The 20,605-nt window shown below is 45.9% G+C and overlaps 1 protein-coding gene across 3 annotated transcripts in view; it reads right to left on the reverse strand.

The window, feature by feature from the left end:
- Window positions 1-6,686: 6,686 nt before the first annotated feature.
- The window catches only part of mphosph8 (M-phase phosphoprotein 8), a 29,925-nt gene continuing 16,006 nt past the window's right edge, over window positions 6,687-20,605 (reverse strand). For 2 of the 3 annotated variants that reach the window (XM_080018622.1, XM_080018621.1), the window contains exons 8-14: window positions 13,630-13,770; window positions 13,275-13,361; window positions 12,710-12,814; window positions 12,209-12,360; window positions 10,056-10,180; window positions 9,644-9,727; window positions 6,687-7,462 (exon numbers count right to left, since the gene is read on the reverse strand). In XM_080018622.1, the coding sequence (XP_079874748.1) occupies window positions 7,200-7,462; window positions 9,644-9,727; window positions 10,056-10,180; window positions 12,209-12,360; window positions 12,710-12,814; window positions 13,275-13,361; window positions 13,630-13,770 (957 nt within the window). In that variant the 3' untranslated portion in view covers window positions 6,687-7,199. Of the gene's footprint in view, window positions 7,463-9,643; window positions 9,728-10,055; window positions 10,181-12,208; window positions 12,361-12,659; window positions 12,815-13,274; window positions 13,362-13,629; window positions 13,771-20,605 lie in introns of all 3 variants that reach the window. The other variant, XM_080018623.1, reaches the window with a different exon arrangement.

Genomic DNA, 20,605 nt, shown 5'->3' on the forward strand with positions numbered 1-20,605 from the left:
TTAGAAATTAAAATGACCGATCTCTCTTGGTAGCTAAGCTTATTCTGTGCAATGGCCTAATTTATTTTATTTATTGCTTTTTTTTTGTGAAGTTTTGTGTGGGGGGGTATTTTTTTACATGTTTGATATATATCAGTTGCAATGTTTGCCTTATTTTGATCCTTTAACAAATTTGTTCCTAACATTTTAGTTAAACATTTTTATGAAAATGCAGCATGTCTCATTTATGCACATTTGGGAGTTGTTATAATGCCGATTTGGTAAATCCTGTACGTTTTCAGTTTCCTGATGTACGAGAGGCCGATTGTTTCCCATCATTTTCTGTAGTTTTAAATACCTGGGGTCAACTTGAGATGTTTGATTTGAATTTGAGAGAACGCGGATATAGCAGATCTTGCAGATCTAGCCTCTTTTCCTTTAAAATTCCTCAGATTTATGCATTTAAATGTTATTATTACCCACCTGAGAGATTTAGGAACCCCCCCACCATAGTTTCACAAAATAGGGGCCCCCCAAACAATATTTTGCTAGGGGCCTTCAAAAAGCTAGAAACAGCCCTGATTAAAAGCCTATAAATTAATGCCGGTATATGCAGGAGTGTGTGGTTGTTCAATTGCTTGTTAACACAAATAGATAATCAGCCAATCACATGTCAGCAGCTCATTGCATGGAGGCATGTAGACATGGTGAGGATGACCTGCTGAAGTTCAAACCCAGCATCAGAACGGGGAAGAAAGGGGATTTAAGTGACTTTGAACGTGGCATGGTTGTTGGTGCCAGACGGGCTGGTCTGAGTATTTCAGAAACTGGTGACCTACTGGGATGTGCACAACCATCTCTGGGGTTTACAGAGAACGGTCCGAAAAGGAGAAAATATCCAGTGAGCGGCAGTTGTGTGGACGAAAATGCCTCGTTGAGAAACTCAGGCTACAACTGGTACAGGCACCAAAATGGAGGAATAGAAGATTGTAAAAACGTTGCCTGGTCTGATGCGTCTCCATTTCAGCTGCCACGTACAGATGGTTGGGGCAGAATTTGGCGTAAACAACATGAAAGCATGGCTTCATCCTGCCTTGTATCAAGGGTTCAGGCTGGTGGAGGTGGTGATGTAATGGTGTGGGGGATATTTTCTTGGCACACTTTGGGCCATTTGCACCAACTGAGCATGGTTTAAAGGCCACCGCGTACCTGAGTGTTGTTGCTGAGCATGTCCATCCCATAATGAGCACAGTGCAGCATCTTGTGATGTTACTTCCAGCAGGATAATGCAGCACGTCACAGAGCTCAAAGCATCTCAATGTGGTTTCTTCAACATGACAATGAGTTGACTGTTCTCCAACGGCCTCCACCCTCACCACATGTCAATCCAGTAGAGCAGCTTTGGGAGGTGGTGCAACGGGAGCTTGGCATCATGGAGGTGCGGCCCACAAACCTGCAGCAACCGTGTGACGCTGTCAAGTCAAAATGGAGCAAAACCTCTGAGGAACGTTTCCAACACCTCGTTCAATCTATGCAACAAGAATGAAGGCAGTTCTGAAGGCAACAGGGTCCAACCCGCTACTAGCAAGGTGTACCTAGTCAAGGGGTGTGTGTGTGTGTGTGTGTGTGTGTGTGTGTGTGTGTGTGTGTGTGTGTGTGTGTGTGTGTGTGTGTGTGTGTGTGTGTGTGTGTGTGTGTGTGTGTGTGATTGGGATTGGTTTCATTCCCAAGTCCCCTTTAATAGCCTGACATTCAACTATTGTTAACAGAAATGAATTAAGTGGCTCGGTGGATTATTATTATATTTTTATTATTAATTATATGCTAAAAAGCGTAACATAATGTAACGTTTCACTGGTTGTGTTACTAACCGGGCTTTATTCAAAGGAGAATACAGTTCACTTGTCCGACGCTTGTCCTGGTAACACTTTAACCTCATTCTTTTAAAACAAAATAAAGCTTGTGCTACGTTATCCACGCTGCAAACACTGCACCCGCCTCCGACCACCGACCTCGGGGTTCAACGGCGGTTGTCGCTCCCGGATCTGGACCTCTGCCCTTCTGCACGTGTGCGTTGGCGACGCATGAGTCATACCCTGCACCTATAAACCAAATTGGAGGATGATGTCACAATGCGTTGATGTGTTACGGCAGATGATGATGAATAGGCCCCACCCAGACATCTGTTGTAAACTTCAAAAATGTGTTGTGGCCAAACAGTGGGGCATAGCAAACATCCATTTCATAAATTGTACTGGGGACAGTCCAGACATGCTGCGGTCCAATTTGGTGAACATTAGACCGAATTAGAAATTCAAAATGGCTTCCATTTATACTATTGGCATTGCACCACCCATTGACCAAACGATGACCGATTTCTCGCAGTGCCTCAGAGTCATACCCTGCACATATCTTCCACATTGAATGATGTTGCTCAATGAGTTGATGAGTTTTGGCAGATTATGTAAAATTTGCCCCACCCAGACAATTTATGTAAACTTCAAAAATGAATTGTGGCCAAACTATGGGGCGTAGCAAATGTCGATTTAATCAATTGTATTTGTGCCAGTCCAGACATGCTGTGGTCCAAGTTTAGTGAACATTGGACCAAATTTGTAGGAGGAGTTACAAAAAAAACCTTATTTGGACAATATCCGAAATGCCGGAGAATCTGTCATGATGCAAATGGGCGGAGCTATGCGTGATAGACACAGTGTGACCCGTGATGAGAGAGTGACTGAGAGAGTGTCCCGGAAATTAAAATAATGCACATGTAAAATAAAAACACAGTGTTTATATTTGCTTTATTTAGAGGAACGGAACATGTGATCGATTGCCCCTGACTGTGCCCTGACACATGGAGAGGGCGTGGTGGAGACGCACAGAGGACCCAAAACCTACTTGTGTTTTTGATCAACGATATATTATTTTCGAGGGCTTTAATGCATGATAGGAATGACAGATGAATAGATCCAGGCCTATTTTCTTTTATTATTCTTATTAAAACACAACAAAAAAAACAACTGAATTTTTCGATGGGGGCTATTTTAGATATTTTTTATGAACCAAAACCCTTTTGTCCTTAATAAACTTTCATAAACCTTTCACATGTTAACGAATAACTGACAGTTTGTGTGAACTGGAGGTTTTCTGTCGTGAAAAGCTTTAAGCCCCGCCTCTTTTATCTGATTGGTTAAGAGACCATAACGTGCCGTTGACAGAGGATTTCGAACCATAAAGTGTAGTGCGCGTGTGGCGGTGTCAGAACACCGGACGGCGGATATTTCAACAGGCAGCTCGGGCGTGGCACAGAAATGAGGCATTGATATTGCATATGGTCCGGTACATACCGCTCCTAAAAGAACCGGTGCCATAGTGGAACAGGGTTTCGGTGCCATACCCAAACATCCGAGAGCGAGAGCGACAAAGATGATAATAATAGTAATTTGCTTATAGTGATCAAGTAGTCTGCTTGACTGTTCATTTACACGTGACAACATATGGAAAAAAAGTAAAAACAACGGTAATTCCATTATTTATTTATTTATTTATTTTTACTTTACTCCCATGATACTTTGCCTCGCGGTAACCCCCCTGCAGTAGCGGTGCTGCAGCACCACTGCTCTACACCTGCCGCTTTTACCAATTATCAGTCTTGTATTCATTTTAAACTTGAAATAATTGAGTCTGACTGGATTTTAAGTGTTTAATGAAAATGTAAAATTGCAAGCAAATCCTTTGGGGAGGCTTGCTGGTGCAAAAAAGGTGACGGGGCTCTAGCACCAACACTCAACCGTGTCCGTAGCTACAGGGGTTGTCGTGTTCCAGACACTTTTAGCCCGAAAAATGCCCAAGAGAATAATAATAAGAAAAACCACAATTCCATAATAATGGACCATGAACTAATAATAATAATAATAATAATAATAATAGAAAAAAATAAATGCAATTAATAAATTATACGTGCATGTGTGTGTGTCATTTATTTGGCACAGAACATGGTCAACAATAATCCATTTGTTCTCCAATAAGGCAGTATATGGAATGTCAATGTTGCAGTGGCCATTTCTAACCACTAGGGGGAGCACTAGTCTATCACCATCAAAACAAGCCATCAGTGAAATGTCAGAATCAAACCGTCGCCTCAAACCGTCATTTCAAAGCTGGTCCATTGTTGATTCTAGTTTTGAGCACTTTCTTTTCCCTAACATTCTTTTATTTAAAAAAATAAAATAAAGGGGGGGGGGGGGTGTCTTTAAAGGTGACATTTCAGCTTTTCAGAAACACATTCAGCATCTGGCTGTGCCATTTTACTTTCACAGAGGAAAGGTCTTTCCAGAGAGACAGACAGACAGACACACGGGTCTTTGTCAACACAATGCGAAGATTGTGGATTTTCCACAGTGCTTCAGTGTACACCGCTCAGCCACAATATAAAAACCACCTGCCTAATATTGTGTAGGTCCCCCTTGTGCCGCCAAAACAGCTCTGACCCGCCTAACAATGTTGAGGTAGGTGCTACGTGTCAAAGTAACATCCACATGAATGCCAGGACCCAAGGTTTCCCAGCAGAACATTGTCCAGAGCATCACACCGCCTCTGCCGGCTTGTCTTCTTCCCATAATGCATCCTGGTGCCATCTCTTCCCCAGGTAAACAACAAAGACGCACCCACCCATCCACATGATGTAGAAGAAAAGGTGATTCATCAGACCGGGCCACCTTCTTCCATTGCTCCAGGGTCCAGTTCTGACGCTCACATGTCCATTGTAGGTGCTTTCAGGGGTGGACAGTGGTCAACATGGACACTGTGAGCTCCCATACGCAGCAAGCTGCCATGCACTGTGTGTTCTACACCTTTCTATCATAGCAACATTCACTGTTTCACCACTTTGTGCTACAGTAGTTCTTCTGTGGGATCCAACCAGACAGACTTGACTTCACTCCCCACGTGCATCAATGAGCCTTGGCCCCATGAACCTGTTGCCGGTTCACCGTTTTGGTAGGTAGTAACCACTGCATAGCAGGAACCTGACCAACAAGACCTGTGGTTGTGGAGATGCTCTGACCCAGTCGTCCAGCATCACAATGTGCTCCTTGTCAAAGTGGCTCAGATCCTTACGCTGCTTGAACACATCAACTTCAACAACTGACTGTTCACTTGCTGCCTCATATATTCCACCCCTTGACAGGTGCCATTTGAACCAGATGAGCAATGTTATTCACTTCAGCTGTCAGAAGTTAAAGTCATGGCTGATCGGTGTGTACTGAGAGCTGGCAACTAAGCTCAGAAGACACCTTGTAATATTTTAAAGTTTAAGGCAAAGTCTCAAAAGAAGCTCCACCTTTCAGGAGTGCGGTGTATGTTATGAGTGCCAAGTGGGCAACACCCTGGCAAAAAAATAAAAAAAATGAACCTACACTGTGGTTAAAACTAGCATCAAGTAAATGAGTTTGATAAGAATGACAGAAGGTGTTTGACCAAAAGATGCTCATATTTAGACACAAGAACACACTTTATTAGGGATTGAGACATTGGTTCATGGTACATCAGACACATCTGAAAGCGATTAAGATGAACATCAGTAAAACAGCAAATCTGACTTTCCTATTCTGTACAGAATTTTTCTTATACATTTAAGTTCTTCCGTTTTTCTAAAAAAAATCTTTATAAAACCACTGAGGACAAGTGTTTTTTTCGTATTTTTAATTTGGGGCAAGAAAATACCATTCACGTCATCTCCAAACCCTCAGTTTGTAAGTATCTTTGGCTTCAGATGATCTATAGAAAAACAGGGTTAGGGAACCGTCAGACATACAGGCTCCACGTCATCACCACGTCCAGAGGATCTGTGTGCGCGCCAACAAACAAACTCAAACTTTATATTTAACAAAACAATGGAGCCACAAACTCAACTGAAGGCGACAATGAGCATTACCTTTGCCTTGTTGTAGTTTGTGTAACGCTGCACCTTGTGGTGGTGCGTATGGATGTTAGGTAGAAAACCTCAGTCAGATGAAAAACAAAAAGGTCAACTATAAGGACAGAGAATGCAAAATAATAATATAACTTGTCAACACTTTAATGTTGGTTATAGACAGTTAAACAGCCCTGAATCAAATACAGCCATGATTATTACTCTATTTTTTATGAAAGGAGAAAAATCTACAGTAAAATTATCTTCGCAAAAAGCTGATTTAGAGCAACACAGAAGCGTTCGCGTCGACACTGAAACTGGCAAAAAACAAACAAACAAACAAAAGGAAGCGATTCAGTCAGTACGTAAGGGATGAAGGTATAAACGTCGCGTGGGCGCGGTGGGAAGCCATGATGAATGACTTCTAAGATCTGGATGAATGAGATTGTCGGGGGGGATTTAAGCGATTGTTGATTTCAACAACTGTGTGTTGTCGAAACTCCGACCTGGCGTCCGGTGGGAGACTGTAGCCCTTCAGAGTGCGCACGCACGCACACGCACGCGCACACACACACACACACACACACACACACACTAAATAACTTAACACACCACTACAGTAACCAAATCAATACACCCGGGGGGTTAGTAATCATGGCGTCCTATCACTCTCTCTATATATATTTATATGTACAAAAACCCCAAAATATGATCTACTCTGTGTCGGGAAGGCAAAGAAAGTCATCTGAAATATTTATGATTGGTAGCACTTCAAATGGCCCTTTTCCAGTTTGATTACCTCTGCAGTGACCGCCCGGTGGACACACACACACACACACACACACACACACACACACACACACACACACACACACACACACGCACACACACACACACACACACACACACACACACACACACACACACGATCAAAGTCACCCGGAGCCCAACGCTAGAGGATTCAACATCTTTCCCCCTCCCGCGTAACGGAAAGGTCCGGACCGGTGGCCTCACAGCCTTACGTGCCACCATAGCAGTACTGGGCAAAGCCGTCGCCCGGCCCAGGACAAAAACCCACAAAATAAAAACTAAATAGTAAAAAAAAAACAAAAAAAAAAAAAACCCCAAACAAAGCCAACCCTGTTGACGTTCTTCCAGATGAATGTGGCAGATCTACACACACAGCTGGGCTTATTTCTTTTTATTCTTTTAAAGGGATGAACGCACATTAATCACACGCTCACTGACAGAAGTTGGGGGAAGTGGGATGAAGGCACGACCCGGGGGGTTCGAGGGTTAGACGTTAGACCGTTAAACCTGTTGGCGGGGGGGGGCCTCTGGGCGCAGCTCGGCTCTTTTCGGCGGCTCGCCGCCGTCGGCCGAGGCCTGAGGAAGACTTCCGCGCTGAGATAAGGACGGCCGCACCGAGGACCCGAAGCGCGGCGTGAGCTCGGCGCGCCTGTGTCTGTTGTCGTCGCCACCGCTGGTGGTTGGGCTCAGTGTGACCTTTGACCCGGCGGGGCGTCACTGCAGCTGGACCCTGTATGCGCAGATGAGCAGCTTGACCTGACGGAGGGGAGAGAAGGAGAGTGGGTCACCGCGGCGCTGAGGTGTTCCCAGAACGGCGGAGAGGGGAACACGGTTCCTTCACCGTAGCGTGGCGTTGAAACGATGTCATAAGGTGCGTCGTTACGGCAACAACCCATCGCAGGCGGCCTCACCCCCCAAAGCAGAACCATGTCACTTTTGGTATTTTCTCCCCTTTCACTTTCTCAACGCAACTGAACCCTCACACCGCGGTCGAAGGTCCCGGTGCGGCGTGGGAGAAGAATTTATTTTACCGGACAGACGTGAACCTCGTCGGTCACGTTTCAATAACGTCTCTGTTACAGACGCAAACGTCATGCGACCTCGGTTCCCGGAGCCGCGGTCTCTCTCCCGCGCTGTCGGGGGCGTGGAGCGGCTCCTTTCGCATTATGAGCGGATATTTTTACCGGAAAGTTCATGATTTATAGTTAAAAATAAATAAAGTTACCAGGCCAAAAAAAAAAAAAAAAAAAGTAAGTACCGGTTTATGGAACCACTGAGCCAAACAACGCACTTTTCCCGTGGCTTCGTACCCGAACACAGAAGTTGCACCGTGCAAGAACAGGCCTCGGTCTCCAGGCCTCTTACAAGTCATTGTACCATCCCAGTTATTGTCAAGTGGTTCCTTTTTATTTTACTTTCGATTCTAACGTCGCCATCTGGTTCTCCATTTAAACGTGCGTTTTCCCCCCCTCGCTCGACTGTCCGGTCTTGATTTGTAAAGAAAAACACATCCCGCCCCGGACATTCAAGGTTCCGATTCTGAAATCACAGGCAGGTTTTTTTGCGATTCTCTTCCGTATTTCTGTGGGTCATATGATCCGCGGGGGGGGGGGGGGGACGACGACAAAGGCAGCATGCGCTCAGGGGGTGCGGGGGCCCCCCCTCCGGAGCCCACTGCCGCTCGCCAGGCCCCGGACCCACCTTTAATGAAATTGGGTTGGGGTCGGGCGAGCTGCGGTGGGCTCCGCTGAGCCGGGCCCCCCCCCCTCCACCGCTCCAATGTGGCGGACGCGCAGACGCCACAAGGTGAGAGCTGGTGACCGAGCCGATGGCGTCTGCGTGGAAGACGAGACGCAGGAAGTCATTTGTCTTCTACCGCCAGCGTGTCCCCCAGCGTCCCCCTTTCTCTGTGCTTGCTTTGGCGAGTAACTAAAAAGGCGTGTAATGAGTAACTGATCATTTATTATTCAGAAGCCGAGTTATGATACAGCTCTTGACTGCTCAGCTGTGTTGCTTAAATATATTCATATCTTTGTTTTTAATCTGCTTTGGCACTTTCTGGGCGAGGGGCGGAACACTTTGCTAGAACCGGGACGTTTCAAACGTCTGGTCGTTCGCGTGTGATCGACGCGGACTTACATCCGGAGCGGAAATGAGCGGAGAAAAACGGCTGTACTTTAACCCGAGGTAAAAGGACGGTTGAGGCGGTTCCGACTCGCTTCGGGAGCGGCCCGCTCTGTGACACCGTCATCAAAAGCTGCCCAGGTCCGAGCGTCGCCTCTTGGAGCCCCGCGTTTGAAAGAAAATAGGAAAACCGTACGCGGTCACACAAGGCGTCTTCGCGCCGTGGACGGCTCTCAGAACCCCTGGAGGTCCCTGTTGTAATAACCCATCCAGTGAGTGAAGTCACCGAGCCCCGCACTGGAACCGCTTACGTCGCTACTTTACGACAGGGTGCTCCCATGCTACTTGCGAAATGCCTCATCGGGCGGCTGATTACCACATGCGGTGGCCCTGCTTGGGTGAGGGGAATCAAAGTTGTCGCTGCACGGGGTGAAGACGCCCGCTTGTCCTTCCCCGTGTTCATGTTCGGGCCCGACGCCGGAGATTTGCCGCCCGCGACAAAATGGGGCTGAATTTGTGTCGTCTGATCCCGACATACTGTAATGGAAACTTGGGAAAAACTGTCGTACGTAACTAACACGACTGAACTGGACTGGATTTTATAAATATTACTCAAATAAGTTACTTATTGAGAAACAAGTGTTTTTCTTTACAAATCCAAGACTCGAAGCCGAACGACGGCAGAGCTGTCGGTGCTGGGAAAAAAACACGCGTTTAAATCAAAAGTCCTGACTTCACGGTGGAAAACAAACCAGAGGGTGGATTCGGAGAAGGGTGACCCCTCCAGTGTTAGTGTGTGTGCAGCTCCATCACCTTGGCTGTGGGGGCCTCCGCCAGGCGGACAAACAGCCTGTTGATGCCCGGAACAGGACTGAACGAGTAGATGAAATGACTGTCCTGGAAGGGGAAGGGGGGGGGGGGGTGAGACAGAGAAAGAGAGAGGCAGACAGCGTGAGGCGTCACCGACAGCGACGCTCACCTTTCATTCCAAATTCCGGCACCATCCCAACGCCGCGAAAAACGTTTCAGCATTTGAACTGCGACCGTTCCTCTCAGCTTCAACGCCGGCGCGCCAGGCGGTCTGAGGCGGCGCGCCGCGCCTCCCAGCAGGTGGCGCCGGCCGCGCGCCGCAGACCTGTCGACTCTGGTACGTCCCCGTCAAAACCCCCACAAATTCAGAACCGGGTTTGATTTCCTCCAAGGGCGACGTGTGGGGGTAGCTCACCAGGAAGATGGGAAGCTGGAACTTGTCGTTGAGCACCACGGCGTGCACGCTGCACGGCCCACACAGCCGAGCCGTGATCTCCGCCAGGAAGTTTGCGTGGAAGATGAACAGCAGCACACCTGAACCTGTGGGGGAGGAGTGAAGGGAGGGGGGAGGAGAGGAAGCGTGAAAAAAGAGAGGGTGACAGGGGAGAGACGGGGGGGGGGGCAAAGGTAGTCAGGGAGACAAGGGGAGAGAGGGAGGGGTGCAGGACGGGTAGGGAGCGATAGGGAGAAAGAGACAGGGGGCGTGGGAGGTAGAGAGAGAGGGAGGGAGGGAGGAGAGGGGAAGTGAAAGAGAGGGGGTTAGGGGGGCAGAGGTAGAGAGAGAGGGAGGGGTTAGGGGGGAGTGAAAGAGGGAGGGAAAGGGAGGGAAGGACGTGGGTGAGGGAGGGAGAGAGAGGGGGGGGCGGGGCAGAGGTGGAGCGGCAGAGGGGGGAGGGAGACGGAGGGCGAGGGAGCGAGGTATGGAGAGAAAGGGGGGGGGAGGGAGACAGATGAAGGGAGGTGAAGCAGCTTCACGGGCAAAATGAACAAACCCGCCACCTGTACTCAATATTTTTTTTGGGGGGGGGGGTATTGATCCATCAACCTCTATCCATCCATCCACTCAGCGTATGCACACCGTCAGCTGCACCTGTACGCTGCACCTGTACGCTGCACCTGTACGCTGCAGGGGGATCCAGTGCACCCGCTCTGCCATAAACGTTGCTTCATGTCTTAATCGCTGTGCAACACATCACAAAACTCACGGATCGCATCATTTTCCATCATCAACCACACGAGAACGGGGGAGGCAGATAACACCTTTCTTTCCATTTATTCTGCAAAAGACTTGAGAGCAATGGACGTTGGCCCGCCGTCTCGAATTAAAACAACGTTCAAGATGTCCCAACGTTTGGACAAAAAATGTAAACACACAGAGTATTCAATACTCAAGTGTTAAATGAGCGTGTAATATGAGGCAGCGTGGTACCGTCTTTCCTTAAACACGGTCGTGAATGAGGACGTAGGATTAGATCTGTAGGATTAGATCTGTCCCCGGTCATTGAATTTAATTCCAGTATCGGGTTCAATCTCTCGTTTATAACAAACTTCATTTTGTAAACAGGTCTGCACCTCTCAATTCGTTCACTAGTGGTTCTCGAGCGTTCCAATATGGCGGAGGAGCAGATGCAGAGCAGCGACATCGGCAGCTCATTGTCGACGTGTCGTCAAGAAGCAGCAACACAAGCGTGACGCACCATAAAGCCATCGCCGCGCTTCAGGGTAAAACTAAGCCCACATGAGGGCTCAACCATTTGGGGAAATAATCAAATTGGGATTTTTTTTTATTTTTATTTTTTACCAATATCATGAATTAGTACGCTATCTTCTTTTAAGTTCCTTATCTTCTGTATCATTCGCTAAACACAAGCACAAATAAATCTTTCTATAGTGTGACCCACACAACATTGGATACAGTCATAACATTCACTTCCTGTCGGCCAGGCCCACGTGTTATGATAATACTAAATAAATAAATAAATCTTTTTCCAACGGCCGACCCATAAAGCAGGGGCGGCGGCCCATTGGTTCGTTTTCTACACTCACACCTCTTACTAGGCCCCACCCCTCCCCCTGGGCTGTCCGTGTCAGATGCCGTGGCTCAGAGCTTGCAGCGCGAGCAGAGTGATTGTCCCAGTGCAGCCCTGTGTGTGTGTGTGTGTGTGTGTTTTTAATTGTTGATGTATTTCATTTACCCCGTTTCCTGCTGCTATATGAAAGTACCTTTGCTCCGTTTCTACTAGTGGGTCTGAATCAACTACTCTGACAATACTGAATAGTTGGACTGTGGGGAAAAAAGAACATTTAGCAAATAACTGAAAATGACTGAAAAATAAGAATAAACTGCACATTTTGACCCACTTCTATTTTTGTTGATAGGAAACAGCAACGTCCCTTTAGACAGTAATAAGGAGGCACGAGGACACATTCTACGCAAGTCAAGGCCTTCCTTTGATCAGTCACAGCGACAAAGTCGTTTTCCCCAAATGCACATTTTAAGAGAAAGATAGCCAGTCGCCGGAACAGTTCCCACCCTAATGGTGTGACTGGCGCGTGTGCGCGCCTCACCCTCGGGCTGGGCCTGGGTCTTGTAGTTGAACTCCACGGAGAAGTGTGGACCCTCGCAGAGCCGGTGGCAGGCGAGGGGGAAGACGGGCTCCAGCAGCGCCAGGCGGGACTCGAAATACGCCCTGATGGTCTCCTCCGCTACGCTGGACAACCTGCAATATGACCCAGATCACTTCATTCAGCCCCATGCAGCAGGATAATATAGAGTTAGAGATATTATTATATAAATAACACATCATCCTGAACGCTCAGTGTTGTGCATTACTTGACATCGACAATGCACCTTCTTATGCGATTTAGCGATACAAACACACCCGTGGTCACACCAATAAATAAACCGTCGGCTGTGTGCTTCACCCACCCTGTGTTTGTACGTACTTAAGTGTGTGTGTGTGTGTGTGTGTGTGTGTGTGTGTGTGTGTGTGTGTTTAACGGGGGTTCCAGCACTCACATGTTGATGTGGTCTTTGATGAGGTCATAAACCGACAGGTTGTTGCTGACCTTGGCAAAGTACATGGCGGTGTTCTTGTGTTTGGACAGGATGTTGCAGTCGGCACCGTACTCCAGCAGGAGGCGCACTACGTCAGCGTTCCCCCGCTTACACGCCTGGCGTGGAGCACGAGCACAAAGCCAATGAGAAAAAAGCAACTAGAGGAATATTTGCAACAGGTACAAATACCCCCACACAAAAGGGTTAGGGTTACCACATGGACATTTCTACTGAGTTGCAAGTAAGTACTTGCTCTAAATTGTGTAGATACAATATTTGCTTTGAAATGTAGTTTAGTGAAAGCCAAAAGTGAATAAAGTTGAGACACTTAAAAAATGTACTTATGTACAGTAACAAAGAACTGAATTAGCTAAAAACAGGAGGAGGTAGAATTAAAAACAAAAATAACTCTCCTAAAAGAAGCTTAACAGGTTGAATAAAGAAGAAACATTTTGGTCAAGAAGGCGAACCATCCACACCCAACTGGCTTACTAGTTATAACCACACCTTTCTCCATCCACACTGAGTTCATTCAACTTTGACCTTTTGTTTTCCCTCCTCCAATCAGAGGTTTACCTTCATTAGGGCCGTTTCCCCTCCTATCGTCTGAGCGTTGACATGGCAACCAGCCTCCAAAAGGATGGCAACCGTCGTGAGGAAGTTCTGACAGGGAGGGAGGACGGAAACGAAGACGTGTCAAGAGTCGTGTAGAAAAGTTCACTGTGCGTTTTGTGGCTTTGAGGTCAGAACAACAAAGGTGCAACGAATAAAAAAAAAAAAAGCTGTGAAACACAAGACAGAGCCCCTGGAACAGAGCGGAAGCCGGGCGCACGGATTGGGGTACGGTTCCGGCTACAACTTTTTAAGATCCCTTGTCGATGGCCGCAAACCTCGTCATCCTCAACACCCGGCAGGAAGTGCCCCCGGTTACCTTCTCGGCAGCGTGCATCAGGGCCGTGGTTCCGATCTTCTGCTTCCCGTTCACCCTCACTCCCTTCTTTATCAGCAGCCTGAGGATGTCGTCCTGGCCGCCGGCTGCTGCCAGCATGCTGAGAGACATACCGCTGGAGTCCTGTACGCACACACACACACACCTGAAACATAGGCTTAACCAAAACAACCAACTGTAGTGAGTTGAAGTAGCTGTGGTCACAATGTGGTCAAAGTGAGGTAGTATACTTCATCATTGCTACAAGGAAAGAATTGTCGTCACTTCAGCACACGGTGCAGCTTACATACCAGCTACAACACACACGAGAATGTACTGAAGATAAACCACGAGTTCACGTCTCCTCATACATAGCACTACATTTGGTTTATTTTGATTGAGGTATGATAGACTAGTGCTCCCTCTAGTGGGGAAAGAATAAACATTATAACTTCAACCAACGCTGTAAACAGCAATTAGAGGCTTTACACTAGGAGTTATATAATTCTTAGAATTCAACCCTTTTCTGTTAACTAATAGTCATGTCGGTCACTTTCACATACCAAATTTTGCAATGAGTTTGCCATCACTGGATTCAAAATTTAGTCAAAGCTGTTTATTTAGCTCTGTACTTAACAGTCAAGCTATTAAATCTTAACAGGATACCTCAGAAGATTTGATGTTTGTCCTACTTACCTGCGATGTCAAACAATAAATATGACATCAATCCAGCCTCCTTCTATTCGGCTGTGGCCAGTGCTCCAATGTATCAGACACTAACGATTCAGCTCTAAAAGCACTTCAACATAATCTACAGTGTTGAACTACAGTAGTAGAACTAATATCACTCCATCACAGATACGACACCCCCCCAAAAAAGACTGCGCTGGATCCTGGGCCATTATATTGAAATTGACTTGGTGCAACATGTACGTCATTCAGTACATCAAGCAACACTCATTGCTTTATGGCAAGAAACAATTTATTGTCCGAGCTAAGTTATAGGTTCAATACAGTGAAATGATAAGGAGCATTAACAAAGGCAACGTGATCATGAAACAGTGAATAGTGACGCACCGCGTGTTCATACTACACAAGAGCAATTTGCAATCGACTGAACAGAAAATGATGTGCGGGAGAAAACTGTGTGTTTGACCCTTAGATAATCTTGTTTTCTCTGACAAACACCTAACATCAATGACAATGTCCCCAATGGTCCATTGAAACTTAAGAGCTTATTTGCAGTACTAGTACAAGCACTTCAGGAGTTACCCTGCCTATTGCACACAGTAAATTGAGTATAAACCAGCCCTCCAGCAGAACTATGCAACTTAATGCTGGAGGCGTACAAATTGCTTTGTGACTGTGCTGTGCCAGTAACAAAAGCCATTTTTAGGCAAGTTAAAATAAGATAAAAAAACGATTAAGTTTGGGTTAGCCTAAATTAAATGCAATTACCTTTTTTTTGACTAAATCTACTACTAAATCAAGACTAAAAAACATTTAGTTAATTTGGCTTACATGATTTTATAACCAGGGCAGGAAATCAAAAATTTTCCACATACCTGCCAAGTGAACTGAAGTGAATGAGTCTTAACAAACACACCTGCACATATTTGTGCAGTAATAGAAAATAGTAAAACAAAATATATATAACTCTGAAGCTTGCAGCTACACACAGAGTAAAATAAGTAACAATGTTAGCATGTGGAACCTAAACATTTAGAGAAGGGTTTCAAATGAAAAGTACATGTTCAGTCTTTAAATTAGAGGTATACAAGTGGAGCTCATATTAATGATGGTCAGCTCTTAGTGGTCATCTACAATGTAGACTACTGGCTAAAGCGTGGGCAACGTGGGCAGACATTTTGTAATAATGTACAGCATGATGACCTACCCCATACTATATCCTGCATACATCCTATACCCATAATATCCAAGGGGGGTGGCTGCAAGAGTTGCTGGTCTGGATTTAATAATTTAAAAAAATTGTAAAAACACTTTCCAGCCATCAAGAAAGTTGTGAATATACTTGGATTTGTGAACACTGAAAGAATGAATTGTACAAATTCCTCATGAAATGTAAAGTCATGGAGGCATCATTTAGCTAAATCGCTAAAGAGAAAACAAAACTACAACAGAAAGAAATTCACTGAAATCCAGCAGCCACCTACATTTTTTAAACAGATGTCTCAGTTTAGAAAAATACCTTTTTGGATACTTGCCACAGTAGAATGCACTCACCAGCCAACCTGCCACAGACACATTTGTGTAATTGGTAGCTGCTTGGTTGTTTTCTACACCGGCTAAGGTACTTTTAATCAGAACCAGACCAGAACCCTAACAACAACATCCCTAACATCATGGGGCAGTACGTGGCCCATGATTAAAACAAAATATATATAATTTCATAAATACAATATGAACATAAATATGTAAAGGCTTTCTTTGAGCCATAGCTACAAACATCCTTGAGTCTGCCCAACTAATGCTGTGTATTTTCATGCAACAATACACCAATAGCTTGGTCCAAAGGAGCCCCAAACTGCCTGCAGACTCTGCTAGTGTTCATTTGCTTTTGCCTGAATGTTGACACTGAAGCAGACAATGGGAATGAAGGAAATAGTTACCGATAGCACCGCGCATCACAGAGTGCCTTGTTACACAGACAGACTGAGGAGAACATTCGTTACAACATAAAAACAAAACCAAAAAAAGTCAAGTTGCTTGGACTACATTGGTGCACGACTGTAAAAAAACCCCCAAACAAATACTTTGTCATTTCTTGCTTATTTGAGTAATAAAATCTAGACTGACTACTTGGTCATATACATATATCGGAAGAAGAATCGGAACAATTATTTTTTTTCCTAATTGGAGTTTAATGTCTGCGTTTCCAGATACAAGCCGGTTTAGCTAAACAGCCGTCCCTTCTGGAGGAACTTGGAGGTCCCGTCTGGAGGTACCCACGGTTCCTTTGGAGACGTTCACATACTATTTTTATTGTGATGACGTCATAAAGAATAGCTGCACAGTCTTTAGACGACCTCGATCTCAGGAACTGTGTCCAATCAAATCAAGGTTCGTCGTCAGCGGACTTCACACTACTTTATGTCGGCCCAGATTTTTGTTTTCTGACAACCTCTCCACTTCTCTTTATAGTGTAAAATGTTTTTTACCATCATTATTGATACCGATATCTACAGGGATAAATACACTGGTGGGTCCCACTCCCAACTGACGCTGCAGTTATTAACCTCTGGATTCTGTTCGATAGAGCACCTGGGGGTGGGAGTTGCACCGCTCTTCTTTTTCCTCGACTGAATAGTGTTGTGAACGTAGTACTTTACTTCCCTCCACGTCCTGCTCCTCAGGGCAGGTTCCGCTGCCAAACAGGCGTCACACTCCTTCTTCCCTGGCACCTTCACCAGCTGACAAATGTCTCCCAGCTGTCGCCTCACGGCTGCCTGCTCCTCCACACTCCACAACCTCTTTGTTCTCTTTTGAGTCTTTACAGTGGTTATGGTCCGTCCATCTGCTGGGCTCATTGGCGCGCCTGTTTTCATCACGGGTGCCCTGTCAGATAGCATGGGTGCGCCGCTCGTGGGGATCTGTGCAGTTGTGTGAGAACTGGGCAGGCGTGGAGGGTACACAGGCGTATTTGAATGGTTGAGGGGCGTAAAAGAGGAAAGCAAGTCTGTGCTTTCGAGGAGCGGTGTGAACGTTGGGACTGGTTGCCGACATGGCGCATTGAGTGGGGTAAAGGTAGGGACCATTGGTGGACTCTGGGTGTGGTGCGGCGTATACACAGGAGGAACCGGCGTACTCGTAGTGTTTGGTGGCGAGAACACAGAACGGTTTGGCATACTTGCAGCGTGTTGTAGTGAATATGTGGAAGACATTGATGCACTTATAGGCATCTGTGATGAAAATGTGGGGATGGTTTGCGTATTTGTGGCATTCAAGGGTGTAAAACTGGGAATGATTGGTTGATTTGAGCGGGACAGTGTAGTGGAACAAACCATAGGAGTATACCTAGAGTTCAATGGAGGTCTCTGTTGTTGTGTGTATGGTGAGGACACAGGACAGGCAGCTGGCTGGGAGATCATACTCAACTCTGAATATTTGTTAACCGCCAACTTTTTGTTTGGCCCTCGATCTTTTTGACTCTTAGGCTTCAAAAACATAAAATCTCCATCGCATTTGCGCTGGTAATATTTCCGTCTGAGTGTCTGCAAAACATTGTGCACGTAGTTCTTGACATCTGTCCAGGACCTTACAATCAAGGCAGGTTCGGCAGCGATGCAGGCGTTGCATTCTTTTTTTCCGGGGACTTTCATAAGTGTAAAGAAGTCGCCGAGGTAGCGCTTCACCGCGGCTTGCTCTTCCTCACTCCATGCTTTTTTCTTTGTAGTGGTATTTGGTCCTAAATGATGGAAATAATGTGAGTCAGTTTGGGACAAAAAGGGCAATGTATAGGTTTAAGAAAATCTATTAAACGATTCCTGAAGTTGAGGAAGATGCAGCTCCTTGACATATAATACTAGTGATGGGCTAAATGAACTGTTGCTTGACTGCAATCTCTGGTGAACCTACGGATAAGAAGACATGCAAACTACTCAAGGAAAATATACTCACCAGTTATTGTCAGTTGGGGAGGATCTGAATTCATAATTCTGTCCATCTTTAGCAGTTTTCTACTAATTTGTTCCAACTGTGAAGCGTTATCTGAAAGCCCATAACACTCCTGGCTGCCTGTTTTCAACAGCTTGGCAACTTTGTCCAATTCGCTTTCAGTGAGGCTCAGCAGCTGCCAGTAACTGGCAATCTGTTCTCTTAATGCTGAACATAGTAGCGCTTCTGGGTTTTTGACCCTGCAGTCACTGGCAGCTCTTCTCAAACAATCCAATGCCCTGATATATGAAGAGCCTTCATTTCTTGCAAAGACATATAGATTGTCTCTTGGCACACCGGCATTCTCTCTGGTATCGATGAGTAAGTCAATGGAAGACACCATCCTTTCAGTTAGCAGGATCAGCATGTTTCTACCGCATTGGCCCTCTAGTTCCAACCTGGTGAAATTATTGCCAAGTTCCAGCTCAAATTTTGTGCACTTCATTACTTGATCAGCAGAAGGCACAAATGGTACCTTACTCTTTTTGCTATTGTAGGTCTCCAAAAGCATTCTCCCCGTGTTTCCGACCCTACCTCTGTTGAAGAGGCATACCTCCGTGAGAATGGCCTCACTGAGCTTTCTCCATGTCGATGAACTAGGGTTTTCCTTGAGCTGCCTGTATGCTTCAGTACCTTCCTTCATGATGTATCTGTGTAGTTTAATCAAATCATCTGTCAGTGTTGAATTATCCATCTCCGCTTTTATCTCCCGCTTATGTGCCGTTGCTATGAGAGATCTCCGGGAGAAACTCTGATTCCATTTAGTATCCAAAAGATGTATGAATCTTTTTATCTGGGTCTCTGTTTCAGAGTCTTCAGTCATACGACTCTCCCCAAAAGCAATTTCTGCAGCACGTTTCAAAGAGTACCCAATCTTCGTAACCAGGGAAACCGTTTTAAACTGACTGGAGCTTGGGTCAAAACCGCTGACTTTCTTGGTCCCTTCGATAGCCAATTCAAATCTGGATGGTTGACATATTTCATGCAAATACTGTATAGTGCTGTCAAGCTCGTTAACGGCAAGCACAAATCTACCCAGTTCCCTCATTTTCTGCGCAATGTATGCAAATTGCGACTTGTCGTGGTCATGCTTGGCAGACAGCGCAGTGCCATATTTACAAATAAGGGGGTCATTCCTGACATGCCTAGAGATGTCATCTTGATGCATGATGTGGATTATTTCCTCACAGCCTCCAGTCAAGAACTCCGACATTGGCAGAAGTCGAGAGGCGGCGCTGTGGACTCTGGATTTCTTTGTCCCTGGTTGTAATCTTTGATCTGCTTTCCTCACTTTACATGACCTCTCGTGTTTCCATAGATCAGTTTTACGGTAAAAAGCAAAACAGTGCTGGCAAGGCAGGTAGTCTCGGACGGACAAAGTGGGATCCGTTAGCTGTTTCTTTGTCACAATGTCCCCTTCTCCACTCTTGAGGACCTGGCAATTGTGTTCATAATCACCTTTGTTGCAAATCTGATCAAGTAAGGTCAATCTTATTTTGGAGCCCTTGGGGAAATGTATTGCGTGGGCGACTTCAGTTTCGTCTGAATGTTTGCGTTCCAAGTGCCTCACTAATCGTGAGAAAGGTGTTTTGCAGTATAAGCAGAAGTGCTTCTTACACAACTTTTCGTCATCGTCCTCTACCATACTTGACGTCGTATCGAGCACTTTCTTACATGTCCGCAAGCTAGTTCGCGTGGGTTGTCTTCGCTCCTTGTTTTTCTTGTGGCGGACCAGTTTACATTTTGCGCTCTCAGTTTTATTTGGAGGTTCATCTACGGTGTTTGGATCATAAACTCCTGCGTCTTCCGCCTCGTTACTTGTGAGGGCCTCTCTCTTAATGTGACATTGCTCAACAGCTGTTTGCATGGGCTTCTCCTCTTGTCTCCTGTCATCACTGGTGGAGCTGTAACATTCCCTGGCTGGATTCACATCTGAATCGCTGCTTGAACTCTCATTTTCAAAACTGAAACTGATATCATCAGGTAAAGAGTAATTTCTGCCCACTGCCATCCGCACTCCCTCAGATGTCAAACACAATGAATCTCTTTCATTGTCGCCATGTCTATTTCGCTGTGTGTCAAATGCAGATTTTGTCCTGGCAAGTTCTTTGGGTATATTAAAATCATTGATCTGCGCGTCCAAATCTTGCAGGATGTTATCATTGTGTCTCAATGTGGCCTCTTCCTGTCTTGTGCTTTCCATGCCAAGATTAAAACTAGAAGCATCGAGTGAGCTCCTCTCCTCAATCAAACTCTTCTCTGGTTCAAATGATCTTCTCTCCTCAACAGAACACTCCTCAGCCTG

Source organism: Zeus faber (genome assembly GCF_960531495.2).
Source record: "Zeus faber genome assembly, chromosome: 18".
Lineage (NCBI taxonomy): Eukaryota > Metazoa > Chordata > Actinopteri > Zeiformes > Zeidae > Zeus > Zeus faber.